This window comes from Anguilla anguilla, chromosome 16, assembly GCF_013347855.1.
Source record: "Anguilla anguilla isolate fAngAng1 chromosome 16, fAngAng1.pri, whole genome shotgun sequence".
Taxonomy (NCBI): domain Eukaryota; kingdom Metazoa; phylum Chordata; class Actinopteri; order Anguilliformes; family Anguillidae; genus Anguilla; species Anguilla anguilla.
Window position 1 is genome coordinate 10,576,144 of NC_049216.1, and position 16,639 is coordinate 10,592,782.

At 50.5% G+C, this 16,639-nt stretch overlaps 1 protein-coding gene across 3 annotated transcripts in view; it reads left to right on the forward strand.

The window, feature by feature from the left end:
• Nucleotides 1–16,639, forward strand: part of LOC118215714 (NT-3 growth factor receptor-like) — a 202,327-nt gene that overhangs the window by 158,109 nt on the left and 27,579 nt on the right. For all 3 annotated transcript variants that reach the window (XM_035396676.1, XM_035396677.1, XM_035396678.1), the window contains 2 exons: nucleotides 10,360–10,490; nucleotides 14,859–15,031. In XM_035396676.1, the coding sequence (XP_035252567.1) occupies nucleotides 10,360–10,490; nucleotides 14,859–15,031 (304 nt within the window). The remainder of the gene's footprint in view (nucleotides 1–10,359; nucleotides 10,491–14,858; nucleotides 15,032–16,639) is intronic.

The window sequence follows — 16,639 nt, forward strand, 5'->3', positions numbered from 1 at the left end:
AGCTTTTGCTGGCCGGAGCAGCGAGCAGCCAGCAGGGCTAGCTGTAGCCTTTGTCTGGGCTTCTTCTCCAATGACGGCTGCAGGGGAGAAAGCCCCGCCCCCCCCTGTGGCGAGGCCCGACGTGACCCCACCGCAAGGAAGCGTAGGCTGAGGCCCGGAGATAACCCTGCCGCCGCACCCCTCCCCTCCCGCCTCCCGGCAGGGGGTCGGAGACGCCGCGGAGGAAGAGCGCCGACGCGTCTCGCTCCCAGACGCGCGGGCGGTTCGGCCCCGCCCGTCCGGGGCGCCTCTTCCGCCTCTCTGACTCAGGCTCGGGGAAAAAAAAGAAAACGAGTGGAAGGAGGAAGAAAGGGAAGCGGAGAGAGAGAAAGGGAGAGAATGCGAAAGAGCGCTGTGAAGCGCTTAGTCATCCCTCACAGGGCCCGTCAACCGGCCGGAACTGAGCGCGCTCGCGGAAGCGCGGAGTCGCCACGGAGCCGCCAGTCACAAGCGCGGCTCACCTGCGGCTCTGTGGGCCTCGCCAAGCATAGAGCACAGCCTGACGGGGGGGAGAGAGAGAAAGAGAGGGGGGGGTTTGAAAACCTGTCAGTCTCAAACCTTACACCAATTTACCGCCCACTCCCCCGCCCGCGAGCGGCTGGGCAGATTGCACCTGTTAAGGCGGCGGTGTTATTTCTCCCTTTTTACCTCCGCCAGTGGGCTTGTGAAGAGCCCGCGTGACTGAGGGGGATAAAGGCTGTGTCTCATCTTCAGTGGCACTGAATGTGCTGTTCTTCCAGGGTGGTGTGCGCGCGTGCGTGCGTGTGTGTGTGTGTGCGCGCATGCGTGTGTGTGTGTGAGTGTTTGTATTTGTGTGCGTGTACGTATGCGTCTGTGTGTGTGTGTGTGTATTTGTGCGTGTGTGCACTGGTGTGTGCATGTGTGTGTTTGTGTGAAAATAAATGTTTTTGAAGCCTGGTCACTGTCTGATGTAATGTATTTGCTAATGTGGATGGGACTGCATGTTAGCTTAATATAATTTTCGTTCTTCTTTATTTGACATATTTGTAATTCCTTTCTTAAACATTCTTCATCTGATTTAAGTAAAGTATTAATGTGTATTAATGTAAAAAAAAAAAAAAAAAAGTTTCCCAACAGTTTAAATAAAATTTAAAAAAATAAAGAAATTACTTGGCCCTGTGCCCTACTTAAGGACTACTGGTTCCATGGTGACACCGGCCTTTTTAAAAGCAACTTCATCTGGATTTAATCAGCATCGAGAGATAAGCTTATCAATGTCCCCCTCCATCAACATCTTAATACTGAATGCATGGTTTAGGCATGATATCAGAGGGAATCTAATCAATTCATTTAACCCTCTTAAAGGGGTTGTCAGAGTGATTTGCGGGTCCAGTGGAGCTGGAGTGCGGTTGCGGAGGTAATGTGTTTAACCGTGACAGCGCCGACACAGAACGAAAGAACACCGGAGTGATGGTGCTGTCGATACCCGGATCTCTACAGGATTTGGCTTACAATGGTCTGAAGATTAAGACGATAACGATCTCGTAAATCTGCGATCTCGTAAATTTTTGAAAGACTCATGTTCAAGCTCGCGCTCAAATGCGTGCACTTGCACATGCTCGCACCGTACTCGATTCTATGCATGTGCACGTATGCGCACATGCGCTTGCATGCAAGATTTTTAAACACTTCAACTGTGAAGCCCCCTCCCACCCCCACCATGGGTACCAAAGGCCCTACAAGGCCCTTAAAGGGGCAGTGTGTCTTTAAGGCCAAATAGAACTTTCAGTCCACCAGCGGAACCCACTCTGTGTACAAATCAGGACGTGGCAGAGGTATATAATCACAGCAAGCTCCGCCCTTCACTTTGCGGCCAGCCAATCAGGCGGCTCCCTCTAAAACAAAGCCAGCCGTGGGTAGTGGAGGCGGAGGACAGAGTTGTGCCTCAAAAGGCCCATCGAGCTCTGTAGAGAAAAGGGGGGGGGGGGGAGTAAATGAGACTTTCTCAGAGTGTTAAACATTGATATGGCCTGTGGGAGAAGAGACTGGGAGAAGCACTCTGGAACCCCCCTTCCCTGTAAAGAGAGGTGTGGTGGGCGGCCAGGGAGACTTCCTCCATAAATAGCATCCATTACCTGCCTCTTTTCTCGAACCCAAGGCTGTTATTTGAGAGCACAGTTCTGCACTTTTTATTCGTGGAGGGGGCAGGGTGCACTGGGAACCCTTCCATTATCACGGTTCAGAATTTCAACATTGCTCTAAAAATTCAGGGCAGTGGAAATGTACATATGTATATTTAAGAAGATACACTATATGTTTAGTGTGTGTATGTGTGTATATGTGTTTAAATCAGTTTCTTTTTTGTAAATACTTCTTTATAGATACTGATAAGATTTCCCCTTGTTTCTGATTGGTTGTTTTTTCTCTGGTCTCTGGTTGGCTGAGGTAATTGTAATTAGGTTTCCGCGGCGTGAAGGTCAGATCCAGCAGGCTGACCCTGCTCCCCTCCGCTCGTCTTCCTCAGTGGTCTCCACTGCTGTGTAAAATGTGCATTAAAAATATTAGGATTGAGTTGATTAGGATCCCGTTAGTGCCCTTAATTAATCACCACCGTAACGATTTTATAAATGCCCTTTCACATTACCCCAAAGAAGGAGGCGCCTGGACAGCCAATATATCAGCATTAAATTAAGTCTCATTAATCCTTCTCCTTATTGCCCTAAAAGAGTGTAAGACTCATTCGGCTTACAATTACCATCCCATAATATGTTAAATCACAATTAGCTCATGGGGTATTAAAATGGGGGAAAGCAGCTGCACAGTTTAAAACACTTTTAAAATACTGGTGAAAATGACGGGCTCAGTCAGTAAAGGCACACACTGCAGGCTGAACGTGAGTCCATTGGCCAGCTGTGACCAGGAGTCCAGATGATCTTTTAAAACATAGTCGGTGGGTTGAAGACAGTCAGGTTTCCGCAGGTTACTGTTGCACAGGCGCCTCTAGGCTAATTACTGGGCAACCACAAGGTAGCAGCTGTTGTTAGTTAGAGGTGTTACTTTCCTCTGCTAAGTGCTAGCTTTGCTGTGATGCCTATTGCCCATGGTGTGGGAAATAGCCACCTTATAACACGTAAGTGCCCTGGAGGAACGCTAGCCCTTTCGGCTACGGTGGTCCTTCCTCAGATACAGCTGAGTGGGGCAGCGTGACAGAGCTGGTCAAGTCGCTAAGCCAGAGGATACACAGCTCGACAAAAACAAGGCAGTCGATTGGCCCGCAGAAAAAGACACTAAAAATCTAATGAAATTAAGTAAGAACTCCTAGATTGTGTTACCTGGGGAGCTCACCGAGTACAGTGCTGATCCCCATGAAGGTCTGCGTCCTCTTAAGCTCTCAAGCTGAGGCAAACAGACCCCACAAAAAGGCAATGAGCAACAGCTGTGCTGAATGCCAGTCAACCTCAGCTGTGCTGATTGCCAGTCAGCCTCAGCTGTGCATGACTCTGTAACTGAAGCTGCAGCTGCTGTCCAAGGTCCTGAAGGGCTCCCAGTCTGGTGGAGAGCGGCATGCAAATGATTGCTAATTATTAGCGCTGCAGTCCTTTAGCCTCATGCATATTCTGCTGAAAAATGTGTGCATTAATGTACGCCGTGTAGCGGCGCGGCCTGTTATTGCATCATTGCGCTGTATAGAGAGTGAGGGGAGGGATCCGTCTCCGGCTCTGAATTTTAAATATTTACGGCGGTGCCATTTTCATGCAGATGTCATTTTTATTCGCGCCCGTCCTTACGGAGTATGTTTTATGGTAATTTCGTCAGCCGTAAAAACCCAGAATGATTTGTAAGGAGCGGCGGCTCCCGTGGATATATTTTCCTCGACGCCGCGGACAAAGCGCTCTGCGGTTAGACTGCACTCGTCCCCTAAGGCTTTCACGAGCCGCTACTCTGAAGCCGCGGAAACAAAGCGATGCAATTTCAGAGGTTCGTCCGGGTGCCGGGATCAGTTCCCTGTCGGGAGATTGGGGGGGGGGGGGGGGGGGCGGTAATTCAAACCGCGACTGCGGACCGAATTACAATAAAGCCTCATCTCCCGTCGACGCTGCGTCTGCAGCCTGTTGCTTTTGGGACCACTTCCTGTTTGCGCAGCGATGCTACGCCGTTCAACTGGCAGGAACTGGCAGGAGCTAATAGCATTTGTGGAAGGGACACGGCAGAGGGGCATTCAGGGCATTGGTGTGGTAGTGGTGATTGGAGGAGGTAATGCCGAGCACGTACCTGGCCCGATTTTCACCCAAATCGATGGCCGCCGACCCCTGGCGCTCCGCAGGTCACTCCGTCTCGGAGCCTCGCGTCCTGATTAAAGCGGACGGGTATTTACTTACTGTCAGCAGGACCGGATTTGAGCTTGTAACGCTCCAGTTTCAAATACGGTCCAGGAAACGCTCGCTGTGCCTCACAGGCGCTGCGCAGACACGTGTGCAGATGTGTTGGGGCAGACTGGGTCTTTCTCAGGAGCTGTGCCCGCTGTGGGCGCGGTGGGTGTGGTGGGCGAGGTAGGCGAGGTGGACGAAGCGGGCTTGGTCGCCGTGGGGATATGAGCCACTTAACCACACTAATGCTCCCCTGTGGGCTGCAGCTTGGCCTACAGCTGACCGCAGTGTCAGCTGGGATCGACTCCTCCACAGGCTCCCCACTGGGCACGCTCCGTGACCTTTCACCCCTCTCTGTGTCACAGGGTCTGTCCCTGAGGTGAGGGGTGCCTTTTTCCTCGCCAGCTTCCAGACTCATAAAGGCCATTTTTACACATCAGCACCCTCCATTTAAGCCTCATTACTTATTTATGCTGCTGACATTTTTTTTTTTCTTCATCGGGTTACAGATGGTAGTAATAGGAGGAATGCATACTCTCTCTCTCTCTCTCTCTCTCTCCCTCTCTCTCACTCTCTCTCTCTCTCTCTCCCCCTCTCTCTCTCTCTCTCTCCCCCTCTCTCTCTCTCTCTCTCTCTCTCTCAGATCTATTGTCAGCGTTCTCTTACAGAAACATAATGAACTGAAATGTATTTCAAACATGTGGATGTTTCAAGAAATATAATGATAAACATTTTTTTTTTAAATGTGCTGCAATATTTGAAAGTGATGATGATTTGTATATTTTTGCCTAAAATTGGAAGTGTTGCAATATCTTTATAACGTATTTTATTTTTAATATATTTTCAGCATATTATACTTCTGTAAGGGTTAACTAGTGCATTTATTGAGCTAGTAAGTGCCTCTCGTTAGATAGACGGGCTCATAGAGAGGCCTGCTCTTTCATTTTTCTCAGTCATATCCATGCACCTGTTGGTTGGGCATTATTAACACAGTATTAATAGCATAGAGATGGGCCTTTATGTTAATCCATCGGTGAAATTAGGGGTAGGGCAGTGGTTTAGGGAATGGACTATAACCACACAGTAAAATATTCAGTGTTTAATACACTCTATATACTCATATTCTGTCAGAGCTGAATTAGCACTGGACATTTGCCTGTTTGAGATTTGATATTCTGGAGGGTTGCCTCCTAGTTTTACCCTTGAGCGCGAGGCAGCCTGTGTTGCATCAGCAAATGGCCGGCGATGTATAAATAAATCCGAAGCGTAAGCCTGTTAAAAAAAAAAAAAAGGCAAGCCCGGTCGCCGATGAATAATGAAGCTTCAAAGAAAATACGTCTTTAAATAAACACATTATTTTAAGTGCTTTTTATCTTTGAGGATTTTTCTTCTTGGTCTGACAGGAGTACGCCCACTTCACCTGGAACATTCTGAGCGCTGGGGGCTGCATGGCCGGATTTTTCTTCTTTCGGCATGATTTCTGCCTGTCCTTCGTTTTTCTTTTCATGCTCTCGCTCCCCCCTCCCCCCCGCCCCCTCACCCCCTCCCCGCCCTCCCGCTCCCTCCTGAGCCTCTTTGCTCTGAGGCGTCCCTTCAGCCAAAGCCGGCGGAGTTTCTCCGCTCGGCGATCTGTCATCTCTCCCCGCCAGAGAGTGCGGGGATGGGAGAGCGGCCCCCTCGTTTGAAATTCTCCCCGCCGCTCGGCCGTGTGCATTAAAGCGGGAGAGCGAGCGAGTGAGCGCGGGAGGCAAGGTGACTGTGCCTGGGTGACTCCCGGACGGGAGGGGGGGGCAGGAACGAACCAGGGAGGCTTTGTCGCCTTCCTGTTTACCGTTATGAATCTTCGAAAGGCCCGGGAGAAGAGGGTCGGCTGTTGCGATTGGCTGCGGCAAGGCAGTGGGCTTTTCTGTTAGGGGCGGGTCGCTCAGGGTTCACACTGAATCCGCCTCTGTGTTTTTCGATGTCCACTGAAGACTTGCAATTGGTTTGTGCCCATGAGTGATTGTACCACGTCAGTGATTGACTCCGCCCACTTTGTGATAGGGCATCGAAAGCCTGACCGTCCTTTCTGTCCCTAGCGAAAAGCCAGAGCGAATATCCGAGCAAGAGGGACGGCTGGGTGTCTGTGGGGTATAGTGACCAAACAACCTGTGGCTTTTGGATCGTGCCGAATTCTCTTAGCTAAATGGGTGGAAAGGTCAGTCACCATGAAGGAGGGGCATTTCAAACAATAAACAGTACGAGAAGTAACAAGTTACAGTTCCTTCTCCTCACATCGCACAAAAAACTTTACTGATAAAGATGATTAAATAATAAAATAAAATAAAAAAGATATAAGTGCTCAGCCACCTACACCAACACAGCAAGGGCCTTATCAGAATTAACTCACGACCTTCCGATGGTTATTTTTTACACTGAAAGGGCAAAAGCAGAACATTTTTTAAAGAATTCTACACGAGCATAATGGATAAAGAAATGTCCATTGAAAAAAAATTAATAAATGAAATACTTTCACACTTTCTCTTTCACTCGTTTCCTGGCAGTGATTTCACTTTTATAAGCTATCCGGTTTTTCAAGGATAGCGTATTACAAAACGGGCGGTGAGTGTGTTGGCGCTCAGCGAACAGCGGACAGAAACACACGAGGGGAAAGCCTGTGATTTGCAGCGTTTATTGAAGATTACAGGGTGAGTTTATTAGAGAAAGCCACTGTTGGGCAGAGAAAATAGACTGTCTCTCACTTTTCACCAGTGACACGCCATCTACCCAGAGTGCAGATTTATGACTTATCTACTTGCCGGTGAGAGTGCAGGGTGGGTGTGTGCGTGAGCGTGTGTGTGGGTATGTGCATGTGTGTGTGTGTATTGTGTGTGTGTGCGCGTCACCGTGCGTGTATGTGCGTGTGCATGCGTGTGTGTGTGTGTGTGTTGGGGGAGGGGGTTGCCAGGTAGTCCCCCAAGAGAGTCCTTCTCAAATAATGGGTAAAATGGAGAGTCTTCTATAAATAATGGGTTAAACAGTGAGTCTTCCTGAAATAATGGTCAGGAGGGCGAGTCGTCTTAAAAACCCTCTACATATTTACTCACTGTAATAAGGCCTGTTCAGTGCATTAGAGAAAGGCGGTGGTGAACAGACTGGAGAAGATTATAAATATCTCAGAGTGTAGATTTATTTATTTAACAAAGAACATGCAGGGTGTGGGGTGGGGTGGGGTGGGGGTTTGGGAAGTGGGGGGGTTGCCAGGTCATCCTGTGAACGACTCTTTGAAATAATGAGTTTAAGAGAGTATTCTTATAAATCCCCAGTATATATTTACTCATTGTAATAAGGCCTGCTCAGTGCACTTTCACCTGGATATGAAGTCATATGCAGAGTAGAGATTTACAGCCCTCTGGTAAACACCAAATGCACGTCCTTGTTGCTTTTTCATATATATTTTATACATTTTTCACTTTACATTTTATATTTATTTAATAAATGTGCATATGCACGTGTGTTTGTTTTCCTGTGCATATTCTTTGCATCTTTTTTCGCTAATCTTTATTCCTTGTTTTTTTACGTGCGTATATGCAAGTGTGCGTTTTTGTACAAAGCGCGTTGGATTTCCGTGTGTATGAAACGTGCTGCATGAATTAGCTTGAACTTGAACTCATGGTTTTAAATCAGAACAGTGTTATCTGCTTTAAAACCGGATAGCATTTCCCCTCTGAGAGCCCGCAGTCAGGGCTGGACCGGTGCTTCAGGCCCTGCAGTGCAGCAGAATCACAGGACGGTGGCCGTGGTGTCTGCCTGTTGACTGAGAGCCTCTCCGCTCGTTGAGTGGATGCAGAGGAGCCAGCGAGCGCGGCTGTAATTAGGACATTAGGCCCGGCGATTTGTAAGTTCCCTAATCGCTCCGGATGAAGGGAGGCGGCCAGGGCTCCGGCGCGGCCCGGCGATCGCAGGGCCATCGCTCAGGCGCGGGGCGGGGAACAGGGCGAGCGACGCGTCGGTCCGCCAGGAGCGAACAGGGAGCTTTGGTTTCAATCAGGATCGCGCCATTCGAAAGCGAACACTTCAGACCCCGCCCTGGTGTCAGAACTTTCTGCCACAGTGTGGGCGTGGCTGAGAGGAGAGGAAATGCTGCCTGGCACACCTGAAATGCTCTCTCTCTCTCTCCCTCCATCTCTCCCTCCCTCCCTCCCTCCCTCCCTCTCTCTCTCTCTCTCCCCCCTCTCTCCCTCTCTCCCTCTCTCTCTCCCTCTTTCCCTCTTTCGCTACATCTCTCCCTCCCTCTCTCTCTCTCCCCCCTCTCTCCCTCTCTCTCTCCCTCTTTCACTCCATCTCTCCCTCCCTCCCTCCCTCCTTCTCTCTCCATATCTCCCTCTCTCTCTCCCCCACTCTCTCTCCCTCTCTCTCCCTCCATCTCTCTCTCTCTCTCTCTGTCTGTCTCCCTCCCTCACTCCCTGTCTCCCTCCCTCTCTCCCTCTCCCCTCCCTCTCTCCATTCACTGGATCTCTGCCACGAGCCCCACACTAGCGTTAGCGTCCGCCGCGCTCTGACTGTTTGACTCTAATTGCGCTTAATGCGCTCCGGTAATTACCGGCCTGGTTAGAGACATTTGCGGTTTGGCTGCACCAGCCGCCAATCAAGCCTCATTTGCTTTATGTCCGTTTCTGTGCCTCTGTTTGTGTACGTCTCGGCGTTCCACCAGGAAGAGGAAACAGACATTATTCCCACCCCCCTCGGGACGGGGAGGGGGGGTTCTCATTACTGCCAACCGGGACCAAATGTGTGTGTGTGTGTGTGTGTGTGTGTGTGTGAGTGTGTGTTTGTTTGTTTGTGTGTGTGTGTGTGTGTGTGTGTGTGTGTGTGTTTGTTTGTTTGTGTGTGCATGTGTGTGTGTGTGCATACATTAGAATAAAAAAATAAAAAAATTTATTATTGGAAATACCTTAACCCGTTAGACACGGAAACGTTTCCAGCAGATTGCTTGGAAAGGAATATTTATTTTCCCCCAATATTCTAAGCAAGACAATTATTGTTTGATTGCATGTTATGGTTAGTAGAGTGTTTCATTGAAAATTGTCGGGGAGGTGTAAGAGTGTTTCCATATTTTATTACCGTATAAACTGCTGCAGTATTTCAGACGCGTGTTTGACCCAGGCCGGCAGCACAGTGTCCACGGCCCCATTGGGAACACTGCAGTGACTAAGAAGCAGACACCGCGGCAACTCACCGTTATAAACCTGCCCAGCCTGCCCACGCTCACAGTATTGATTGTAGCATTTATTTTGCATTGCGCTGCAGTAGATTACAGCCACAGGGCTGTACTGCATACGTAGTTCTGTTTCAGGCAGGGCTGTGCTGTACTTGTTCCTGTAGCTGCATCTCTGTCTCACACTTGGGGCTGTACTGTACCTGTAGCTCTGTCTCAGACAGGGCTGTAATGTACCTGTACCTGTAGTTCTGTCTCAGACAGGGTCATACTGTAGCTGTGTCTGTCGTTCTGTATGAGACAGGGCTGTACTGTACCTGTAGTTCTGTCTCAGACAGGAATGTACTGTACCTGTACCTGTAGCTCTGTCTCAGACAGGGCTGTAATGTACCTGTACCTGTAGTTCTGTCTCAGACAGGGTCATACTGTAGCTGTGTCTGTCGTTCTGTATGAGACAGGGCTGTACTGTACCTGTAGTTCTGTCTCAGACAGGGCTGTACTGTACCTGTATCTGTACCTGTAGCTCTGTCTCAGACAGGGTTGTACTGTACCTGTGTTGCTCACTCTGTCCTGCGGGACCTGCCTTGTTAGAGGCCCATCTGTGCAGATGGGAAACAGTCGTTCCGTTCCACCGCTTTCCAGAACATCCCTGAAAATCTGTCCTCAGGGACCTGAGGAGGTAATAATGACAAAAAAAGCATTTATCCTGCTTAACATTAAACCCTCAACCTGGACTCTCCTTCCCTCCCTCCCTCCCTCTCTCCCTCCACCCCCCCCCTTCTCTCCCTCCCGCAGACGTGCAGCACGTGAAGCGCAGAGACATCGTGCTGAAGAGGGAGCTGGGCGAGGGGGCCTTCGGGAAGGTCTTCCTCGCGGAGTGCTACAACCTCAGCCCCACCAAGGACAAGATGCTGGTGGTCGTCAAGGTAACGAGCGGCGGAACCCGCTAGCCGCGCTTCGCTCCTGGGGGGGGGGTTGGGGTTGGGGTTGGGGGTTAATCCCAGTCCAGTTCAAGCCAGCCTGTGCTCACTGGGGTTACCAAATCTGGGGTCGATATGGAAAGAGGCTTTAGTTCCACTGAGATCAATAGAGCCGTCTAATGATCCCTGCTGTCTTCATAAGTCACCCGCCTAATATTTGTCTTATGGAGTCCACAGGGTCTAAAAACATCATCTTTGAGAAAGGTTGTTTCAGGTTAACCTGCAGGGTCTGGGATATACATCATCGGCCGATGTACCGCGAACGCGTCCTAAAGATCCGTTTGCAAATCACACCCATGGCACCTGTTAAATCGACGCTACTGTAGTTTTTGAGTAACCATCTTCATTTAAAAAGAAATTGGAAACAAATGTCTTTTCATTTATTTGAAAAAGCGCTTGATTGTGTGAGCATTCATTTACTGCTGAGATATATAAAATGTCTGTTTTCTAATCCGTATATCTAATATGGAGTTTAGATGAGCCTGTAACATTTCGAGTGTACCCCCCACGTTACAGCGGGGGCCCGTCGTTTACAGACGTACTGCCTTACAAAAGTCCCAAAAAAAGTCATTTTCACGTCCATGTATTTCCCCCTGTCCTGAGTCGGAGGTAGCGGTTGTGGCGGTCTCTCTGTCAGCCGCGTGGTTTGCTTAATTATTGGTAATGGATCGAGACCCCGCGCGAGCAGATGCTGCGCGAGACAGCGCAAAGCCGGCTAGCCGTGACGCGAGCTGGCGGATTCATTAGTCTGAAAGAAAAATGAAACGTTTCAGGGCCAATAAAACATCCAGAAGCAGCGCGTTCAAATTTACAACCCCAAAAACGAGGAACGTGTTTATTCCAGTTATTTATTTATTTATTTATTTTCAGATTCCAGATTTTTTTTTCTGATTCCAGGATTTTTCCGATCCTGCCTTCTGCCTTCAGAAGCTTCTCCCTAATGGGGGTGCTGAAGGCTATCGCCACGGTTACCGTTTCGCGGAAGAAGACCCGCCACATTTAGCTTCAGCCGCACGCGCTTACCTTCATTTACTCATCGGTTTCTATTCGACGAAAGCCTCGGCCCCGCTGTCACCCACATGCAAATCAAACACTTATGAGGGCATGAGCGGGTCAATTAGATTTTTGAGCAAGATGCTATTAGACGTGGCCGCACTTGATATGAGTGAGTTTCTTCAGGATTCGGCCTGGAATTGAATTTGAGAACTGTAGCATGCCTAACCAGCCGCGAAGCCAAAATAACACATTATCGGCGCATCGGCGTCGACCCACGGATCGCTCCCTGCCCCGGCTCGATCGAAATGATCGATATGGAGTTTGACATATTAAATTGGTTCGGAGAAGCTGAAGTAAGAGATGTCGCCCCGGCGCGGTTGCGCTCGGGTAGAGGAAGCGCGAGCGCCCGTTTCAGGTAATCATAGGGTGTCAAACGAAAAATATTAACGTTACGTTTAGAGATGTCTCTGCGAGCCGCCAGAGGCGTACGGAAAACATCGCGGATTTTTGAAATATCATCGGCGCCGTGGAGATAAAGAGAGCTGTGATGGGTGCTCCTTGCCTTAGCGCTGTCTAAACACGGTGCCGAGGGGCATCCTGGGATACGTGCAGAAAATGCAGGGCTGCAGTCAGCCTGTGGAAAAAGAGGACGGAGGGGGTAGTGACTGTGATGAAGATGGAGATGATGATGGTGCTGGTTAGGGGGGTGATGGTAGCGGTGAGATTGAGGATGATGCGGTGGTGATGAAGATGACTGGTGATGACACACTGACACATTATACACACTGACACACTATACACACAGACATACTGACACACAGGGTGAGACTGTCGCATTCCCAAAGGGGCATGGTGATGCACAGGGGGAGAGGGGGTGGGGGGGGGGGGTGGTTGTGCTGTCACACCTGTGAAGAGGGAAGCGGACATTCTGGGGGGGGGGTGGGGGGGGGTGGGGGGTTGGGGGGGGGGGCGCTCCTGTACAGGTGCTCATGGAGGACGGCGCGCAGGAGGAATAGAAGGACCCGGACAGGGATGGCTGCCCGGCCATCTGCTGCTCCGGAGCCTCAATCCATCTAAATCTGCGCCAGTCCGGGGGGCCCGGCTCTCCGGGGGCGTGTAATTAATACCAGGCCACGCCACGCGTCCCTGCAGCTCAGCGGGACCGGGCCGGGAGGAGAGGCTCGGGGACAGGGACCCCCGAGCTGGATCTTACCCTGGAGCTAAGCAGCCCGCTTGATTAGCCCACTGCTCTGACTCTCCCCTGCAGAAAGATCCCGTACGATTGGGCGAGCGCCGCTGCAAAAGTCACACGCACCAATCGCTAACCGGTCACTAATGACCGGGCATCAATCGCGCTCACCAATCACTGACCGGCAGTTATGACCAATCGGCAATTACGAACACGATGTTAGGTGTTCCGTAATCACATTTGCAATCTCCAATAACCCATTTCCTGCAACCGATCTCCAGTGTGGACTACAGCGCGTCCGGAGGGTGCTTTAACACTGCTCTCTGCATGCGGGTTGTCCCACGCAGACCGTTGGCTTCAGTGGCACTGGAACCCGCTCTCCGGATCCTGTGTGGAAAACACTGAAGCACTATCAATAAAGTAGACTTCCTGAATTATATTGGCCAAAAGTAGTTAGGGGGCTACAGGTGGCAGGGAGCTAATGGTGAAGGATCTAAACTTGTGACTGTGAAGATTTGCTTCCCAGTTGAGGCTCTGCTCTTCACTCCAGCAATACTACTTTACACAGGTTGCTTAAGTCTAATATCCAACTGTGTGAATGTACCAAATGTAGAAACATGTACGTTGCTCTAAATAAGTTTCTATTTTGCAGATGCTGTACATAAAATAATGATTTTTCCTGTCATGGAGTCAAAGCCCTGAGCGTGGGCATGTACAACACAACAGAAAGAGCGATGGATAGACCCACGTCGACCTTCAGAACCTCACCTGAGGGCTTTACGGCACTAACGGGCTGAAGAGAATGCTAATGCGATACGAAGCCCGGCGCGGAATCGTGGATATCACACGCCTGTGCGCAACTCGCTCTTTCTTTTCTAATTGGGAGGACGGGGGGGGGGGGGGGTGTGGGTGGGTGTCTGCATTTAAATTTCATCGGTGAAGCCCGCGCGACGATGTCACGCTCATTACTGAGAAACACCTGGAGCCGCTGGCTGGAAAGGAGCCCGGAGGGAGAATGCTAATCCGCCAGCCGCCGGACCGTTATGTTTTTCTTCCTAGCCGCTTTTCAGATGTTCAAAGCAGTGCGATATCGGCTTCTAGTTCGGCGGTGCGCTAGCTGCTTTGGAATACCTCTGCGATTCGGGCCAAATAAAGGGAGGGAGCGCGGCGTTAGACGGTCGTGTCTGGAAAGCGTTCCCTCTCTCTCTCTCTCTCGCTCTCTCTCCCTCTCTCTCGCTCTCTCTCGCTCTCTCTCGCTCTCTCTCTTGCTCTCTCTCGCTCTCTCTCTCTCTCCCCCTCTCTCCCTCTCTCTCTCGCTCTCTCTCGCTCTCTCTCTCTCTCTCTCCCCCTCTCTCTCTCTCTCTCTCTCTCGCTCTCTCTCTCTCTCTCTCTCTCTCTCGTGTCCCCGGTTTGCCGCCGTCGAGGCCCCGCCAGGGCACGGCGAGGGCGCACGCAGCGTTCCGTTCAGGAGCCCGTCACAGACTGTGCTCTGCTCACGCTCCGGCTGAGTAATTTAGGTCCCATGTGCGTCTCGCGCTACACACACACACATACACACACAGACACAGACACACACACACGCACACAGAGACACACACACACACACGCACACAGAGACACACACACACACAAACTCAGACACACACACACACATATACACACACGCAGACATACACACACACACACACACACGTACACACACGCACACAGAGACACACACACACGTACACACACGCACACACACGCACACACACACACACACACGCACACACACACACACACACACACACAAACTCAGACACATACACATATACACACACGCAGACGTACACACACACGTTTGCGCACACACACTCCAGAGCAGCAGGTGTCTGGAGAATCCAAAAATATGCCTGCGCTAGTTATTTTTTTTCTTTTTGTTACAGATGAAAGGATAATTCATATAATTTATAAATTATTTCCACAAACATGCACCCTGACTCATACACCCACATCCATTTTGCTACCACCCACTAAGACAGTGTTTTGTTCCAGGTCACATTTCCTCTGCTGCACCACCCCTGTCCTATAGGTGGCGCCCTGTGCGTATAAGCACACGCTGAGGCTTAACCCGTTTCCTGGTTTTCCAGACCCTCAAAGACCCCACGCTGGCGGCCAGGAAGGATTTCCAGAGGGAGGCGGAGCTTCTCACCAACCTGCAGCACGAGCACATCGTCAGGTTCCACGGCGTGTGCGTGGACGGCGACCCGCTCATCATGGTGTTCGAGTACATGAAGCACGGAGACCTCAACAAGTTCCTCAGGTACGGGTGGAGCCTCAGGCGAGGGGGCAGAGGTGGGCGGAGCCAGGGGCGGGGCAAGGGCAGGTCCCGGATTTGGGCAGAGAGGAGGGGTTTACAGCAGAACCTCAAAGATACGTACAGGAATAGTGGGATGTTTGGAAATCTGAAATGTTTGAAAACAAAGTCAGTTTAAATTTGCCTACAGTACACATGCTTACCCTATTTTTAAAATGGTCTGCTCTCATTTTGCAGCTATAAATCTTAGTTTAAGACAATAGCCAATAATCAAATGGGCAGTAAGTGGGACAAGTGATCTGTCATATATATTTATGTATTCTTTCGGGCTCAACAACAAATGGCAATGTATGTGTTGTATGGTTACGCACACCAGGCAATGCGCTCAAAACTGAGGACAAAGGCGGAGTGCATTTTACTGATCCCTGTTGTGAGGAGAGGGAGAGCAGTATATAATGAAAACAATGAAGGATAAAGTGCCGGGTGGCTGTGAGTTGTGAAGATGGCGGAGCGGGACTTGGCAGGCTTGGCGTGTCGGGCTGAGGTCCGCGAGCTCCATTACACGGCGGCATTGATCGGTGACGGGGAGGGGCAGAGACGTGGTCCTTACTCCTGAACTTTGGCCATTAAACTTCATTATGTGGGCGGGGCTTCGGGCCACTGACAAGCGAAGTCTGAAAGCCTTCGTTTACGAGCGTCTGCAAAAGCTTTTCTGGTGGGCCCAATACATCAACCCAAGAGGCCTTCACCAGCCGACGGCTAGTCCGAGCAGTCTCTGGGCTTCTTTCGACGGTCTCAGCATGGTAGATTCACAATGCCGGTGAATGGAGGAAGGGCAAGGCAGTACTCCAGGGATATTATGGTCCTCAAGGCCAGCAGTACTGATCGCTTTCATGGTTACCCTCTAACCAGGGACTGATTTAGACTTGGGACACCCGGTGAGTGGAACCTCTGGCAAATCAATGACATCACTCACTCACTCACTCACTCAATCGATCAATCAATCAATCAATTCACTACCAGTTAGAAAAAAAACCTCAGGGGCCTTGAGGACCAGATCTGAATGTCCCTGCATTGCTGCCCTTATATATGAGAGGAGTACCAGAGGCCCTTTCTGTAGTTTAGACATATTTGAAGTGTGAATGCCTGTAGCACTGATACTGGGATTCACTTTAAACTTTTGGGAGAAAGTTGTCTGTCCCTTGTCTCCTGAAGGTGGTTTCTGTTAGATCTGTCAGTTTGTTTGTCACTTTCTCTGATTGGCTCTATATTTATCTTCATTAAACAAACGTGAGCTGAACAGGGGGAATGGCGCCGAGCTCTCGGGGGTTCATGGGGGTTTCGGGGGGAAGGCGTGTCCCAGAGCGCCGCGCCCTCGGCTCTGTCTCGGGGAGGCCCGCGGCGGGCCGCGAACCCGCCACGCCCTTTCATTCACCGCCTCTGCGCCTCCTTTAATTTCCTCCTGTAATCACGGCGAAGCGAAAGAACTTTGGCGGAAAGTGATGAAATTCTTTCGCGAGAGGCTGCAAGAGAAGGGAGACTCTATACGTGCGTCTGCTCTGCCCTTCTACGGCTTTCCGGAGGGGGGCGGGGGGGGGGGGGGGGGGGGGCGGG